This window comes from Hippopotamus amphibius, chromosome 3, assembly GCF_030028045.1.
Source record: "Hippopotamus amphibius kiboko isolate mHipAmp2 chromosome 3, mHipAmp2.hap2, whole genome shotgun sequence".
NCBI lineage: Eukaryota > Metazoa > Chordata > Mammalia > Artiodactyla > Hippopotamidae > Hippopotamus > Hippopotamus amphibius.
The window spans coordinates 77978991-77997558 of NC_080188.1; the positions used below are offsets into that span (position 1 = coordinate 77978991).

Genomic DNA, 18568 nt, shown 5'->3' on the forward strand with positions numbered 1-18568 from the left:
ACATGTATCCCCATATTTTCTCTCTTGAGCCTCCTTCCCACCGTCCCTATCCTACCCCTCTAATTCATCACAAAGCACCAAGCTGATCTCCCTATGCTATGCAGCAGTGGCTGGTGGTTTTAAGCAATTTTTCTTTTTATAAAACTTCTAGATGCTTATTACAGAAAAATTTTGAACATGAAGAAAATTATAAGGAAAACAAAATCATTTGTAATTTCACATCAGAGGTCGATTCCTATAAAATTTTCGTTATATTTTCTTCCAAGGTTTATGTTGTCATTGCATTTTTGTCTATGTATTTATATAGTAATATAAACATTAATCTATGCCTATATTATTACATAAGTTGGACCATGTAGTCTATTTAAAGTTTGGGGGGGTTTCTGCCTTTTTTAAAAAACGTATTTTATTCAGGTATAGTTGATCCTTTTTTTAAAACTTTGTTTTACAATGAACTTTTTCTAGGCATTACATTTTATTCAACCTTACATTTTTTCCCCATGTATACATATTTTTAAGAAATGTGTATTTTTGGTGGTATTTAAAGAGCCATGTAGAATAACTGTAGCCAAAAAACCATGAAGGGAAAAATCAACTCCATGAGCTCACATAACCCTGGAAGAGCGTGCCCATCAGGGAAAGCAACAAGAAATCATCCCTGGAGCTTGCCAGGAAGAGGCAAAGAGGGCATGCACCAGCAGAAATCAAATGATTCGGCAAGGGGGGCGGAAATTCCCCTGGAGTCCAAGAATTGCCCAACCAGTCCCTTCTGAGAAAGAAGACACTATTAACAATCGAGCTCTGGGTTCTGGCATCAATTTAACTTGTATCATGGTCCTCCGTCTCCCACCCGACCCAGAACTGCTCTATTTTCTGGTGTCCCCAAATGCTTCCCAGAACCACTAAGAATCTATTTATAACTGTGGGAGCTCAGCTGTGGCTGAGTGACTGGCAAATTCATGGAGGTGTCCCCTGATGAGTAAGGGGAACGGGTGAGGGAGCTTCGAGGCTGTGACCACCTTAGAAGAAGCACTGCCTCTCCTCACGGGTCCCTGTTCAGGGCTGTGACACCCAGAAATCAAGAAAACGCATGAAAACTGCAAAACGCAAGCTGTTTTGTTTTGTTGTGCTTTTGCTACAGTGAAATGATAATAATGGGAATAGTTTTTACTTTCTGTAACTTTCCACCTCCCTTAATTTTTAGTGCTACCTGACCCCGACCCTGATTAGAGATGGATAAATCACAAGATATTTTCTTGCAAAGCTTAATGAGATGAAATTATGAAATTGGTTAGGGAGTGACTTTTTAAAAATTGTCCTGTTAATATCAAATTATCAAAGATTATTTGATCATACCAAAAGGAGAGGACATTTTTGTTTTGTTTTGTTTTTGGTTTTTTACAAGATTCAAGCTTAACTTGCCTATAAGTTATATTTAAGAATTGACACCAGATTTCCCTACAGAAATTCCATGGCCTCTTAATTTTCCAGTGGAAGTTACTGAGCTGCTTTTGTTTGTTAACAAGGTAAATTCTGGGCCCAAACATGAATCAGACTTGATATTGTATAAGTCAAGCAGCTATGATATGTGAGTTCGAGCTGTCTCCCAGCAAAACAGCACTGTAACTGTGTAATGTCTATATCCTGGGGGTAAACTTCAGGTTAATAATAGTGTAGAAGGATTATAAGTTACTCACACTGTAATTATATGTAAAGAAAATATAGATTCCATGTCCCCCTGTAATAGAGTCTTTCTTTCTCATAGGTCTCTGCCTCCTGGATGATGGGAGAAAAATCTCTTAATCAACTCAGTCTGGTACAATAATTAAAAATACCTCTTGAATGTAAACTGGTGCAGCCACTATGGAAAGCAGTATGGAGGTCCCTCAAAAAACAAAAAATAGAGTTCTCATATGATCCAGCAATCCCACTCCTGGGCATATACCCAGAAAAGATGAAAACTCTAATTCAAAAAGATACATGCCCAACAATGGTCACAGCAGCACTAGTTACAAAAGCCAAGACATGGAAGCAACCTAAATGTCCATGGACAGATGAATGGATAAGGAAGATACGGTACACGTATACAACGGATACTACTCAGCCATAAAGAAGAATGAAATAATGGCATCTGCAGCAACATGGATGGACCTGGAGATGATCATACTAAGTGAAGTAAGTCAGACAGAGAGAGACAAATATATGATATCACTAATACGTGGAATCTAAAGTATGTCACAAATGAACTTATCTACAAAACAGAAACAGACTCACAGACATAGAGAACAGACTTGTGATTGCCAAGGGTTGGGGGGGAGGGATAGGTTGCGAATTTCGGATGAGCAGAAGCAAACTACTATATATGTGTATAACTGAATCACTTTGTTGTACACCAGAAATGAATACAATATTGTAAATCAACTATACTTCAATAAAATACATTTTTAAAAATACCGCTTAAGTAAATGCTTTATCTCTTTAGGTTAAGGTCAGTCTCTCAAATGTCACCCTAGATGATCTGTGGCTGTATTAGCAGGGAGTGTGGCTTGTACGATCGTATGATGGCTGAGGGGACAGGCAGTCCCCGGAACCAGGGGGCATCCTCTGGATCCTCATGGAGACAGTGCCTTGTTCAGGCTGGATCTAAACACTGGGTTATGATGAGTTCATCTCTGGGCTTCCTACTGGTATCTGCTGTTGAAAGGCTACAGTTTTTCCAGGCTTCCTGTGTGGGATTCTGTGGCGTTCCCTCGTGGTCCAGGCTTCAGTTCATCTTGCACAAGTGCTGCCGGCCCGTCAGAGTCTCTGCCTCATCTCCTATCCCCCCTGGCCAGGCTGTCCACTCTGTTGTGGGCGTCATCTCCTCACCCTTGTCCCAGTGCAGCGCCATGGCCCACTCGCCGGCTCCCCTTGGAGGCCTGTGGAGCTTTCTGAGTTCCCTTCACACCCGGAAGAGCCAAGGGAACTGCTACAGGTTGAATATTCGTGTCCCCAGCCTTCATCTACACACACATTCATTTGTTGAAATCCTAACTTCCAAGGTGATGCTATTAAGAGGTGATGCCTTGGGGAGGTGATTAGGTCACAAGCGTGGAGCCCTCATGAATGACTTTAGTGCCCTCATAAAAGAGACTCCAGCCTGATCATCAATGAGGAGGCTGTACCAAAAATATCCAGTTTATGGTATTTTTGTTACAGCAGCCTGAACAGACTAAGCAACGGGCCTGGGAAATATAAGCCCAGCCCCCTGCTCAATCTTGCTCTGCCACTGAATCTACTCAGATGTATCCACCCCCTACCCATGCCCGATGTTGACATTCTTGGTCCACATGGAAGCTCCTTGCAGAGCTCCGAAGTGCGCAAAACCTAACAGCCCCAGCCGTAAACCTAACACCTCTCCTCCCCCAGCACCTAATCTGAAAGAGGAAAGATGGGAACATGAGTGTCTCACCCAGCCTCTCTCATTTTCCCCTCCTTCCTACAATCTCCCGGTGGGGGAGGTGTTGGGCCAGGATTCCCTTATGAAAACTCTGCAAACTGGCCAGCCAGTCCTCACTCTTGAAATTTTAAAGAAGCTTGGTTATTAGAAATTCCTCAGGCTAGCTCCCCACAGCCTGGTTTTCAAAACCTTTGGCTTTCCAAAAAGGCTAAGAAAGTCAGCTTTGAGATTCAAGCCTCTCTAGGCCAATGGTTCTAGGGGGCACCTTGGAAAGTTGTGCAGTTAGTTTTGGTTGTCACAAAAATTGGGCAGCTCAAGGTTACTGGCATTTAGGAGATGAGCACCAAGGACGCTCAACACCCTGCCATGAAGGAGGCAGTGCCATAATGAAAAACCATTCTTTCCAAAGTTTGTCTAGATGAAAAATTTATAACTCTGTGAGCTTAAAACCTAACTCTAACAAACTGTTTTGGCATGGTTTAAATATAAAGCATGTATTTCGTTAATATAAACCAGTATAAAATTTCCAGCCATGCAACTAATGCATAAGTGAGAGAAGATGATTCTTTGCCTTATTTGTAATATTACCAAGAGGTTTTCCCCTAGTTCCAAAAAGTCACCAAGAGCAGTACTGTTTGTCATAGCTGGGTCACACTGCTGCATCTGTCTCCATTGTTAGCTGTCATTCAGGTGATCGTGGACGCACAAGTCTTATGCCTTCTGGTGCAGGTGCACACAAGCATTATATTGACATGCATATTATTTCACCATAAGTCAATTTCCTCTAACTCTCCTTTATATTTCAATTAGAGCATTGCATCGATATTTAAAGAATGTAGTAGGTAGCTAATAGAAGCTCTACAGTTTCACTTTAAGATAGTAAAAGGGGAATAAAAAATGATTGTTATACAGAGAGAGTTGGAATCAGGTAAGGATAAGAGCTAGTGCTCTGGACAGTCCCTACATTCCCCCTCTCCACACTGAGCCCTCACCATGTGCCAGGCACTCAATGTTTTCCAGGCTTGCTCTCCTTTACTAATCTCAATCATTCTGTAAGGTGTGCTTTATCATCCCTATTCTATAGAGCATGGAACTGCAGCTTAGAAAATCTAAGTAAACCAGTATGTGGAGAAGCCAGGATTCAAATTCAAGTTCATGTGGTTGCAAGGCCTGGCATCTTAATCATCCCACTATTCAACTAATGTAAAAAAGGAAGGAAGGAAGGAAGAAGGAAGGAAGGGAGGGAGAGAGGGGGGAGAGGAAGGGAGGGAGGAAGGAAGGTAGAAAAAGGCCATGTTTCATAAATTTTACTTACTACCATATTCCTATTTACATAGTTTAATAAACCATTCGTTGAAAATATTTATCAGGCAATTAAATGGAGCAGCAAACCAAAAGCTAGAAGAGTCTTCTGTTTTAACAAACCCTCAGTGGAATCCTTCATGATCTGTGTTACCTAATTACCTGACTTCACATATCTCTGTGCTGTTTATAACGTCCTCAATGTTTTATGTGGGGAAAACACTAATCCTTACAATGCACGTTATTAGCTAACAATTTTCTAATGCACTATTTCTCTAGGGTCTTTCATCCAAGACACCCAAAGTACTTCAGCAGCATCCGTCCTATGCGGAAAACAGTCCCACCCCCAATTATAAAAATGACAATGAGTACATTTCCACCCGTGCTGTCACCTGAGAGAGGAGTCAGATTGTAGAACACCTAAAAAGGACTCATCCCGTTTCAGAGAAGGGTTTTTCTCAGCTGTCATCTTACACCAGGGTCAACAGAGAACCTCAGCTGATAAAAACAGGGACAAGGACAATTGCTATTCATGGAGTGCCTGCTGTATGCCCATCTTTTTAGGTACATTATTCCATTAAAACCATATAACATCCTATGTGTCAGGTATCATTACCCTCATTGTACAGATGAGAAAATAAGGGCTCCAAGAGGTTCTGAGTGGCCCAAGGGCACCCAACAACAGAGGGTACAAGCTGGGATTTGAGCTCAGCTATGCTTCATTACACTAGACTCTACTCAATTTCATCCATGAAATTGAGCACTGGGTACTTGCAGGAGAGCTTTAACTCACCACCATTATTATGTCAGAGAGGAACTTTGGGGGGCTTTGGATTAAACCTCCAGCTAAGTTTTATTTACACCTAGGAAGTCTAATGTCTAGAGGACGTTCCCAACTGTCTCTGACAGATTAGAATTTGGGGGGAATTCGGGCAGCTGACCTGCCACTTCAGTGACGAGAATGTTTCTTGGGCAATCCAACAGTGACAGGAAAGTTTGAGTACACACTTTAATAAAATGCAAAATGATGGGGCAGGAAATTCCCAGAACTGTTTTCCCCACCTTCCAGCACTCTCTCTATTTTTGGTATTGCTTTTAGGTTGTTGCCATGTCCTAGGGAAGCTGTATCATTGCTGAGAAACTCTCTTCGAAGGCCTCTATGGCTTCCAGATTCTCGTCACCTTTTTAATTTCTCCTGGGACAGAACCATACCAAGTTACATTGAAAATGAAAAAGGTAAATAAATATAAAAGCAGCAGCCACTGGGTGTCACTGACTTACCATTTGAATATACCTCATCTCACATTTCGATAGCAGGAGAAAACCTGGCCATTTTAGTGGGATGTTTCAAAACCCCTCATGTTTTTGAGCGCCACAGGTAAAGTTAAAGAACTTAGGACATTGAAAATGTGGATCTTGAGACTTGGAGAAACACAATGCCAGTTACTCTTCTGTTCTGTTATAAATTATTCATAACAGAATGAGGCATGATATTCCCATTTTAGAGATGCACACACTGAAGCAGAGCAAGCTAACCATGGAGGATGAGAGAGAACACAGTCTAAGCTTTATTGTTAAACTTTGATGTTTTATTTTTATTTTAAAATAATTCTCCCATTACTTCACCCTTGTCCCCACCTCCCAATTCTATATCGAAGAAGAGAAAAAAGAGGTCATTTCAGAACATCTGAGAATTGCAGGGTTCAGATTATGTCCCAAATCCCTACAACACGGTATCAGGAGCTGTCATTTATCAGGTCTATTCTGAGCCCAGGACACCATAGTAGTATCTCATTTAATCCTCACCACATAACAGTATGTAGGTTTTCACATCTCCAGATGAAAAATAAAAGTGGGATCAGAGACAGTAACTTATGTAAGATCACAAAGGAGGCAAGATGAAGACTTCAGGTTTAATCCCACAGTTTTGTTCCCCAAAGCCATGCTTATTCTGCTACCCCAGGCTGCATCGCTATAGAAACACTGCCTTTGTTTTGGTCACATCCCTTTCAAAACCATTTAATATTGTGCCAAACCTTCGGTTGATTAATAGGTGATAAAAACATTAAGCCTAAGACAAGTGTGTCTTTTGTTTTTTAAGACCACGTCTCAGGTAATTCCATTTGCCGAGGGAATCAATTCCAGTCTGTCATCCCACAGAGATTAGGAATTTCCCCCCAAACTCCTCAGGGTGACATTTTGGCCTGGGATTTAGTTTCTCCGGATCTTCCGCTGTCTAAGCAAACCAAAGCTTCTCTCTCTCCCTAGTGGATGTGTTCCCACTCTCACTTTTTGGCTTAAAAATACCCATCCATCTGGAGAAATATAATCCTTATTGAGGCTAAAGAGTGGTGGGGAGCTTTGGGGTTGTCTTCCAATAGGTGTAGTCACAGCCCAGCAAAGCTGCAAACCCTGAAGCTCCCTGATTCTTCCTTGCCGACACAATTAAGCTCAGAGCTGGAGGCTTTCTCTGGGGGAGATAAGATAGCGTGTCTCCACCACCATGAGCTCCTCCTGCCAAGTTCCTGCTCTGCAAAGAAGCCAGCGTTCTAGCTGATGCCTTCTGACTTTTCGTCTCCCTGAATCACACCTGGATTATGGATTTTTCCTTCCTTTAACCCAAAGTCAAAACATCATGACTCCTGTACTTTCTACTTTCTTCCTGTAGATCCTTGAATTTCTTGTCAGACATGGTTATGGTGGTAACCTTTCTTGTGACCCTGTGTAGTCTGGCAAATAATCTCATTATTTCAGAGTTATTATTTATTTATTTATTAGGCTGCACCTCGCGGCTTGTGAGATTTCAGTTCCCCGACCAGGGATCGAATCTGGGCCCTCGGCAGTGAAAGGGCCAAGTCCTAACCACTCAGCTGCCTGGGAATTCCCCTATTTCAGATTTTAAAGACGAATTCGGTTCTCAAATACTACTCTTTTTCCCTTTCCATTCTTCATTTTAAGGCAAGTGTAATCTTTTTCTGGTCAGCAAATCTCAGATAACTGGGGGATAAAAGGACTCTCTCCATCCTCTTTTCTCCTCCCCACTCATTGCTTCTTCGCCTGCTCCTTTCAACATCATTTTCTGGCTAATAGCATCAAATGTACCTGGAAAACTCACACAAAACTCAAGCTTCCTCTCTCATGACCATTTCTGAAACAGAGATGAAATAAATGTACACTAGATGCAATCTAGTTGAAACAATTCTTTATTAAAAAATAATATTCCAAAATTTTATCTTAAAAACTATATACTAAAAAACCCACAAATAATATGTATTTCTAAATATGGGCCTCTCTGCTGCCCACACAAACCCTATTGTTTGTTAGAGTGTAAGTATGGATGATTAGGAAGTGTGGGAAAGGATTTTTACACATTTGTGACATACCATAATGTAGATCATTTGTATAAATGCAGAGAAGCATCTGGCCTCTTTTTGCCCCAAATTGTTAACAGAAGCATCTCCCACTTTGTTCTGCTTTCAAATCACCTGGCCTAGCTTCAGCACCTGCTCCCCCACCATGTTGTATCTTCACTTAGTTACCCTCTGCAGAGCACTGTCCTTCCTCCAGACTTAGATGCTCTAGCCTGTCTGTCATTTCATCCCACCAGCACACATGTACTAACCAACCACTCTATCCCAGGCACTGATTTCGCATTTTTACTTTTGTATAATGCCCACCTTCTTCGGTCACTGCTGCTAATAGCAGGACCAGTTAAGGAACTGGTCCAAAGTCACATAACCAAGAATGGGCAGAGGAAGGATGCAAAGCAAAGCTGGAGCTGTGAGCCACCATGGATCCCAGCTCTGAGGTTTATTGCATCTATGTTAGGGGGATTTTCCTCCTCCATTCAAGTCTTTCATTTCTTCATCTAATAAGTTTCCTGAATGACAAGGTAAATAGAAACTAAAATAGAATAAAGTACTTTAAGCTAGTGGATATTCTAAAAGATAAAATCTGACATGTAGTTATCTCTGTATTAATAGCTACACGACTTTCCCTCCTTTGCCAATATTTTAGCCATTAGTGACTACAAAGGTCAGAGTAATTATCTTATCCACGGAAACCCATTTTAGGGAAATGTGTTAATTTGGAAAACACGCCTCCTTGAAAGCACCTAGCAGACCTCATTTGCCCTTCCAGGATCAGGTCAGGATGAGGACAGCAGGGGAAATCAGGGAATATTCATTTTGGCAAGGATAACCATCAAAATTCCTCCCTTTCACAATCCACATTAGCAATTTAAAAGGTGAAAGTTGTTCGAAGCTGAAGCTGCAGACACAAGGCATTGTCTGTGGAGGAAGAATTCTAAACTCTGCCCAAGGAAAGAGAATTCATGAAAATGAGCACATGTACTTTGAAGAACATGGTAGGAAAACTTGGTAGAAGTGGCAGTATTCTCTGTACCCTGATTACAACTGTTATTGCCACTCTCTGATCATTTGTAAGGGAACACTTACCCCTGACAAGTACACTCTGCTCTCAGAGAGGAACTTGTGACCTCAGGATGCTGTGAATGTGATGGTGGAATCAGGATGTCCAGTCTACGGGAGGTTCATATCAGAACATAACCCCGCCCAGTTTCTCCAGCATCAATGCCTCACTGTCTCATCCAGCTGTCAAACATGAGGCCAGAACAAGAGAGGCTGGTGACGACCGCCACGGGGGAATCCCCACCCCTTGGGTCTCCTCTCCCTGCACCCCCACCTCTGCTCAAGAGGTTAAGCAGTTCAGCTAATTCATCCCCAGCCCAAGAAATCTCCCCTCGCAGCATCACTCTGCTCGGGGAGCAGAGAAGTTGCAGAGGTTGTTGGTCCTTGCGGAGAGCTGTTGATCTCTAAAATACCCTGATTGGGTAAGAGCAGAGCCATGCCTAGTATCTCTGGCTGGCTTGTCACATTCTTCCGGACTCGAGCTCACCCAGGTAAGCAGAAAAGCCTCCACCCCTGCTCACTCTCCCAGGCCTTCTGCTCTCCATAAAGCAGGAAGCTTAAAGAAATCGATTATAATTTCACTACCTAAAAGAAGAATATAGAGTTACTGTCAACTAGGAAACTCACAAGCCCTAACACATGGTAGGTCTTCCTTGATGCTGCCAGTTCAATTGGCTGCTAAAATATCCTTGGGTACCTATGTCCAGAACACCAAGGAAGTGTGGAGGATAACTGATTTCTTTTAAACTACCTTCAAACAAAGAAGCAAAAGCCCCTTTGTCAAATGTCTTCAGACATTAGATTTTCTGACTAAACACTATTCCAAACATTATGCGTGGGAATTCCCTGGTGGTACAGTGCCTAAGAATCTGCCTGCCAATACAGGGGACACCCGGGTTCGATCTCTGGGCTGGGAAGAGCCCACGTGCCTCGGAGCAACTAAGCCCGTGCGCCACAATAACTGAGCCCACGTGCCACAACCATAGCCCGAGAGCCTAGAGCCTGTGCTCCACAACAAAAGAAGCCACTGAGCCCATGCACGGCAACAAAGAGTAGCCCCTGCTCAACACAATTAGAGAAAGCCCGCGCACAGCAATGAAGACCCGATGCAGCCATAAATAAATAAATAAATAAATAAAAACATTATGCGCTGTGATATAAGAAACAGGGAGCAGGGAGCTGAGATTACCATCTGGAGTAACATGCTTCAGGGAAATGAAGCTCCAGGTGTAATAGGGAAAACACTTTGCATTCTATCACAAGCTAATCACGAAAGGGATGTTGCCCATAAACTTAGATTATACATAATGGCCCATCTCTGGAAATCCTGCCCCCCAGGTAATGAGCATTAAGCTAAAATACCTTTGTTTAGCTCACAGGAAACATCCTGACCAGGCCCACCTGTGAATGGCTGCAGGAAGGAAAAAATTAACACACGAAAAAATTAATACATCCCTTCGGATGCTGACTGGAATCAGGAAAAGTTTGACTGTGCTCCCTCTCCTTTTAGTATAAAAGAAGCCTGAATTCTAACTCAGGCAAGATGGTTCTTTGGAATGAGAGTCCACCATCTTTTCCATTTGCTGGTTTATCAAATAAAGTCACTATTCCTTGCCCCAACTGGTCTCTCAATTTATTGGCCTGTTATGCAGTGAATAGCACGAGCTTGGACTCAGTAACACAGATGGCATGTTGTTCACAGGACAGAAGGGGTCTCTGGATTTATGTGAGGTTTTTATTCCCCCTTCCTCGAGCACCCTAGTGCAGGTCCCTTTTGACCCTTACCTGAAGTAGAACAAAAAAGGAAAGGAGAAGCAAAGAAGCAGGGGGTGGGGAGGGTTACAACTTGCTCTTCCTCTCTTCTAGTTGAGAGAAAAACAATCTGGAAAGATGCATCATGATAGAGAAACTGCTCGTTGAGCAACTGGAATCATCAGAGAACTCCCACTCTGTTACCATGAACCCGGAGCTATGGGGGCAACGATGGTGCGTGCCAAATTGGCCTGGAGTGAATGAAGGATAAGCCTGAAGAAGTCTGGCCCCCAAAGGGACCAGGACATTTTTAAGGAATCCACTCATCAAGTTCTAGGAAGAAAGCCAGGCTTAATTAAGCTTAAATTGTGGTGACAAATCATTCCTTAAACCTGGTTTTCTTTTAAAAACATACTCTCTTGAGCTCATCGTTCAAGCCAGGATATTGTTCGGGTTCAACTAAACTCTGCCAGAGTACAGACCTTAATTTAGGCTCTATTTGTGTCTGTGTGTGGCAATACCATCTTCCTGCTTAAGAAGCCGGATCTTATTTACGGATTTGTATATTTCAGGAATTAAAACTTTTGTAGGTTAAATCCACAATCCTAATCATTTAAAATGATGCTAATGTTCAAATCTAGCCACCTACTGCCTGAATTCATTGTTTCTGTTGCTGTATTTTGATGAAAATAGTTCTGATACCTACTCCATGTTCCGGTTTTGTTTATTTCCCTCACGAGAACATTCAACTCAACATGTAGTAAAGCTATAAGAGTTTTTGTTGCCCAAATCAACCAACATATTCTTTCTTTTTGTTAGAAAACTGATGTAAAAACAAATAGAATGTCTGGGAATTAAAATACAGCATCACCCGAAGTAAAAAACATTCATTGATGATCATTACGATACGAACAAACGGATAGGTCAGGGCAGAAGAAAAACAAGGAGATTCGGATGCAAAATTTTCAAATCTCCTTTTCTCGTTAGGTGAAAAAATAATAATTTGCATACAAAATAGCCTTGTTCAACAACCAATTTTGTGTTCCTTTTTAGAAAAAGATGAATTGTCTTTTAAAAAATATTCCAGAGATGTACAGTCACTCTCAGATATAGGTAGTAGAACTCAATATTTGTGCTTTAGAAATTATGATCTCATAAAGAGGGTAACTTAGCCACTAGTGAGACTGATTTCTTAAAATGGCTAAACTACTGTCATCCAGATGTATTTTTGTTCTCCTTTATCTCTATAGTGAATTATTTAAAACAGCATATTCCACAGTTTGAATATGGCCCACATTTTAAATTAATTTCACCAAAATAATATGCTCAACATACCAGTTTCCACTTAATAGAAACATTTCTATAAATTCATGATATCACTGAAAGGCAGTGTAAAGCTATGTACAAGAATATTTCTAAAAACCCATGTTATCCCAGGAGAAACTAATGTACAAAAATATCACGCAAATATTTATTTGCAAAGAATTCTAAGCATGTCTTTAGAAAACCACATTTATAAACAGACTAGCTGGGCTGTTTGAAAAGACTCTCCACCAAGTTGACGGTTCTTTCATGTTATTTTAATTACTTTTATAGAAGTGCATTGTGCATGAAAGACCTAAATGATTTTTAACTGGATAGAGAAGTTTCATTTTTAAAGAGTAAAGTTGTGTTACACTATTACTGCAGTTGAGACCAATTCCTCCAATAGCTAAGCTACCTCCTACAGGGACAAATTTTCTAGAAAAACAAATGGAGTAAATGGGGAAAGAAGGGAGTTTAGATCACAGAATCTAAAACCTAGATGTTCACCTCTGCCCTCTCTGAATTACGGAGAACGTTTTCAGGTCAAATAGTAATTTATGGGGCCTCCTAGAGGTCTTTGATTTCATGATATTGGTTTGTAAATCTCTCAATCTCCTTCAAGGCAACTCTAATCAAAATTTAGAAGTATGCCCTATGTATTTCAGACTACCCATGTCACTTTCCTTGGCTCCACCCTAGTCTCCATTTGTCAAATGACTTTGCAAAAATTATAATAGCCACCCATCCAAACTACACCCAACCAACTTACATATAAATATAAATTTGTACTTTAGTACGTATGCTAGACTCCCTCTGCTCTATTTTGACAATGTTGTCTTGTGATGTCAAACAAATTGAAGTCTCCACTAAAGAGAATTAATATTTCTGTGGTACTTATCTAGGAAGAGGAAAGTCCTTAGACAGAAAATTTGGACCTTGGAAGACAAACCTTAAATTCATTCATTCAATGAATATTTACTGAGTGCCTACTATACACCTGGCAGTGTTCTCAAGCCTGAACTGTTGCCCAAACTAGAGACTGTAGGAGAGACAAATTTTACCTTTATCTTCTTAGGGTTCTTTTGATTGGGCCTGAGAATTAAATTGATATAAGATAGATCAACAAGAGAAAAGCATACAAATTTATTTAGTAGAAATTTTATGTGACACGGGACTTTTCATAAGGAATGAAGACCCAAAGAAACGGCAAAACTGATTTGCTTTTTTACATTAGGTTGGACAAAGATAGGCAACTGCGGAAAAGTAAGTAAACTATGTGCGGAGGCTGAAGGAAGATAAGAATTATTTTAACAAGGTCTGCTTAAGTAGAATTCTCTCCATCTCAGCTTCTCATCAGTGAGGATGAGAATGTCACCTTCCTTCTGATATAGGGAGGACATCTTTCATATAGGATTTTCATGTCCTTCTTTTAAGAAAAAGAAGGGAGATCAGAGGGTTTTTCTTGTATTTGCTGTTTTTCAAGCACCTTTAACTCAAAATAGTCAGTATGCCAGAGAGGCATATTTTGGATTGGCATGTTCTGGGCTCCTTCAAGATCATATATCCAACACCCACTCAGCATCTCCTTTTGGAAATCTAAAAGGCATCTCCAATCCAATGTGTCCGTAACTAAAGGTCTCACATTCTGACTCCCCAGCATGCTCCCAAGGTCAGCTGGTAGCAACTCTGTTTCCAATTGCTCAAAAGACCTGATTCCTCCCCCCTTCTCAAACTCCACATTCAATCCATCAAGAAATCCTATTGACTCTACCTTCAAAATATATCCAGTGCATGGCCCCTTCCTCCCACCTTCACTGTGAAAACTCTGGTAGGATGGACAATTGTGGGATTGTCCCAACTGGAATACTATTACACCCTCCATACCAGTTCCTCAGCCTTCCTCTTGCTTCCCTATAGTCTACTCTCAGCACAGCAGCCCAAATGATTCTGATAAAATTTAAGTTCAAATCATGTCACCTCTGCTTAAAACCCTCCAGTGACTCCGCATTTCACTCAAGAAAAGCCAAAGCCCTTACTATGGCTTCTAAGTCTCCCATGACCACTTGCTCCCCATCACCTCTCTGGCATCATCCCTTGTCCCCTCCTCCAGCCACACTGGCTTCTGCAACCTTCCTCTAATTAGCTACCAGCTTAAGCTCCAGGGGCTGGTTCTTTCCTCTGCCTGGTACACAATCTCCTCCTCCCACCCCAGCATATGGTCACATGGTTAATCTTTGTACCCCTCTCAAATCTTTCTCAGATTTGCCTTCTCTAGGAGGCCTCCCCATACTACCCTATCTTGTACTGTAAAGACAGCCCACCCCAAACACATAAAACTCCCTGCCACCATTTCCGATCTCCCTCAACTTGTTCTATTTTTTTCCATGGCACTTAATTCATTCCAACCAAACTTATTATGTTTCATTATTGTCTGTTTGTTGCTCGATGACAGTTTTGTTTTGCTTTTGTCTCTTCGGTTTCCTGATGTATCCCAAGCACCTGGCAGACGGTGGGTGCTCGGTGAACAATTGTTCAGTGAAGGAACGTGTGCACAACGCATGTGATCTCTGGCATCAGGAAGGTGATATCGCTCCTCTCTGGGCTTCCTTTTGTGGTAGGGACCTCGATGAGCCTAGTGGGCCTGATGGTGCCAGAGGGTGTCCCCAGGTGGAGGAGGAAGCATGGCCTCTGCCACCCAGAGTTGGAAAGGAGCTGCTGGACCACAACCTAAAGAGAAAGGAGTTATCCCTCCCCGTCAACCCCAGTTTTATTGACATATATTTGACAAATAAAATCATAATATATTTAAAGTGTACAAAGTGGTGATTTGATATGTGTTTATATTGTGAAAGTCCCCTTCATTGAGCAAATCAACACACCACTTACATCTCACACATTTGTCTTTTGTGTGTGTGTATGTGTGTGTGTATGAACACTTAGGTTCTACTCTCTTGGATCAGTGATTTTTAATTATACAATAAAGTATTATCAACCACAGTCACTATGGTACACATTAGATCCTCAGATCTTATACAACTTATAACTGAAATTTTGTACCCTTTGATCAACCTCTCCCTAGTCCCCTGACCCCGCCAGCTGCTGGCAATCACCATTCTATTCTTGATTTCTATAAGTTAAACTTTTTTTTTCAGACTCCAAGTATACGTGATACCATGCAGTATTTTTCTTTCTCTGTCTAGTTTATTTCACTTAGCATAACACTCTCAAAGTCCATCCATGTTGTCACAAATGGCAGGATTTCCTTCTTCCTCGTGGCTAATATTACTTTGTTCTCATGAATAATATTACTAAATGTATGTAAATATTATATATAATGGAATGTTTTATATATATATATATATCAATCACATTTTCATCTGTTGATGGACACTTAGGTTGTTTCCATATCTCAACTATTATGAATAATGCTTCAATTAACATGGGAGCGCAGATATCTCTTCACGGTAATGATTTCATTTCCTTTGGATATAAACCCAGAAATGGAATGCTGGATCACCCAGTAGTTCTATTTTTAGTTTTTTGAGGACGTTCTATACTGTTTTTTCCATAGTGGCTGTACCAGTTTACATTCTCACCAACAGTGCACAAGGCTTCCCTTTTCTCCACATCCTCTCCAACATTTATTGTTTCTAGATTTTTTGATGATGGCCATTCTGACTGGTGTGAGGTGATATACCTCGTTGTGGCTTTGACTTGCATTTCTCTGATGATTAGTGATGTTGAGCACCTTTTCATGTATCTGTGGGCAATTTGTATGTCTTCTTTGGAAAAATGTCTATTCAGGTCCTTTGCCTGAATTCAGGAGACTCTATGTTGCCATCTTGGTGATGTCTCCAGGAATTATTCCTTATAAGGCAAATCACTTAGTTTTATGTTCCTGTTTCTATTTTCTTTCAGATAGCCATAAGTTGTTAATAAAATTTTATTTAAAGTCCCTGCTTGTATTTAGCTATGCTCTGAAGATTTATCAGAAGTTGTGTGTCCTCATTTGAGGCCAGTCTCAACAAGGAGGCTTCACTCAATCCAATGATTCTCTTCTGAAGAGCTATTCAATAAGGTGAACCATCACAGACAATCTAGGAGAGGTCTGTTGGGTGAAGACCACCTTCCTGGTCCCCTAGGCCAAGCCTCATAGATATCTAATGACTTCACCAACTCAACCAGGCCCCTACTCTATGTATTGTCCTCTTCAGGGAGTTCACCTCTGATGCTTGGTATGACAGAGAATATTAACAGTCTGGGAATTTCTAGAGGAAAGGAAAACTAGTTAATTCAATTGTTTCCTGATGATAAGAAATCTTAGTAGAAGAAGAATTAACTGTTTAAAGTCATAAAATGCCATTTAAGAAAATATTCATGTTCTAAAGAAATAATGACCCTTCTCTGTGCCCAAATAATATACTTATTTTTAAAAACTGTCTCACTTATTTTTATAGACGCTTCAAAAGCTAGCACAATGCCTGGCCCATTTATTGAGCAATATGAATGCTCAGTACATGTGAACCATCCAACATCTGGCCAGCCCACAAAGTCAGGATGCAGAGCTCACACTGTTTCCCTTCTCTCCTTATACTCCTAACTATAGATATGTGTCACAATTAGATATTTAGTCCCCCAAATAAACAAGTAAACAAACAACTTCCTCCCAATTAACTGGGCCCACGGCATTGTACGTACAAGGGACATTTATTTCCCAGAAGCCAAATTTAGTAACTTTTGCCATTTCTGTTTAATGTTCCAATTTGAACTTCCTTGGAAATTAATGCAATTATGGCTTACTGTAGAATTGCGCTTGGAAGCATCCAGAAAAACAAGCCCATAACTCCCCATCCAGACTTAAATCACACCAACTTGTTTCACGCTGCTCTCAGTCAATGTATCCCTTCCAATGCTGTCTTGAAAGGAAGAGTCATTGACTTGAGCATCAGTTCAAAATTCTACCAAACTGGGGCATACAGAACACATTCTCTCTCATTTATTTTATTTTTAAAAGTTATTTCGGGCCTTCCGGAAGGGGCCGTGACCCCGCAGCAAGCTCTCGCGTTAGGGAAAGACAGGGATTTCCGGCTCCGGTGTCGTGGAGGGCTCCTGCCCTGAAGGTGCACCGGCCGTGGTCTGCGGGAAGCGGCAGCAGTTCGGAAGCCGGTTTCTGAGCGACCCGGCGCGCGTGTTCCACCACAATGCCTGGGACAATGTGGAGTGGTCGGAGGAGCAGGCCGCGGCGGCGGAGAGGAAAGTCCAGGAGAACACTACCCAGCGGGTGTGCCAGGAGAAGCAAGCTGATTATGAGATCGATGCCAACAAATATTGGAACCACTTCTACAAAATCCACGAAAATGTATTTTTCAAGGATAGACATTGGCTTTTTACTGAATTCCCAGAGCTGGCACCGAGCCAAAACCAACATCACGTGAAGGATTTGCTCTCAGAGAACAAGAGGAGTGAAGCACCTCAATGTAGAAGCAGTGAGAATGGATCTGGTTTAATAATAGAAGAACAGCACAGTTGTTCTTCAGTCAGCCTTGGACATAAGACGCAGCCACCTCCTGTGGAAGAGAACGCCACTCAGAAACTCCATCACCTGGAAATCTGTGCTGAGGAGTTTCCTGGATCCTCAGCCACATACCGAATACTCGAGGTGACCTCCCTTTATAAAGTCCTGGTAGTGGGATTAGTGAAGCTGTCTTATTATGCACATAGGATGGCAGTAGAGACGCTGAGCACCAAAGTAACTTCTGACTGATGAAGCTGACTAGACTTGACCCTTACATTGGCCTGGAATCACCTCCATTTTTGAACTAATGCCCTAGATGCAGACCAGATACCCGGTGGTCTTTTTTTCATTTATTGAGTTATTATCTGCTATGATAAAGAAACATTCTCATACCATTTTCTCCTAGCTTCAAATTTTTGCCATTATATTATTATTTATTTTTAACATTACATTTCTCCCCTCTTCTAGTTTAAAAGTTATGTACTTTTTTACTGGTTATCACAGAAATTACAATATGTATCCTTAATTTATCAAAGATTAAGGTTAATACTTTTGGCCTCTTTTCTTTTGTCAGTATAAGGGCCTTGAAAATTTAACTCCATGATTCCTCTCCCACCTCACATGCTATTGTTCTTTATTTAATTGTATATGTATATATATTTAATTACTAGACTTTTAGAGCAGTTTTATATTTACAGAAAATTGAGCAGTTAGTACAAAGAGTTGTCATATGCTACCATCCTGTCCCTCCAGTTTCCCCTATTAGTAATATGTTGCATTAGTGTGGTAGACTTGTTACAGCTCACGAACCAGTATTGATACATT

The 18568-nt window shown here is 41.2% G+C and overlaps 1 protein-coding gene across 1 annotated transcript; it reads left to right on the top strand.

Annotated features, from left to right (window-relative positions):
- The first annotated feature begins 9607 nt into the window (after positions 1 to 9607).
- On the top strand, positions 9608 to 17992 carry LOC130848475 (tRNA N(3)-methylcytidine methyltransferase METTL2-like). The gene is made up of 2 exons (XM_057726956.1): positions 9608 to 9662; positions 17349 to 17992. Exons 1-2 carry the CDS (start codon positions 9608 to 9610, stop codon positions 17990 to 17992), a joined length of 699 nt encoding a protein of 232 aa, XP_057582939.1.
- The last annotated feature ends 576 nt before the right edge of the window (positions 17993 to 18568 follow it).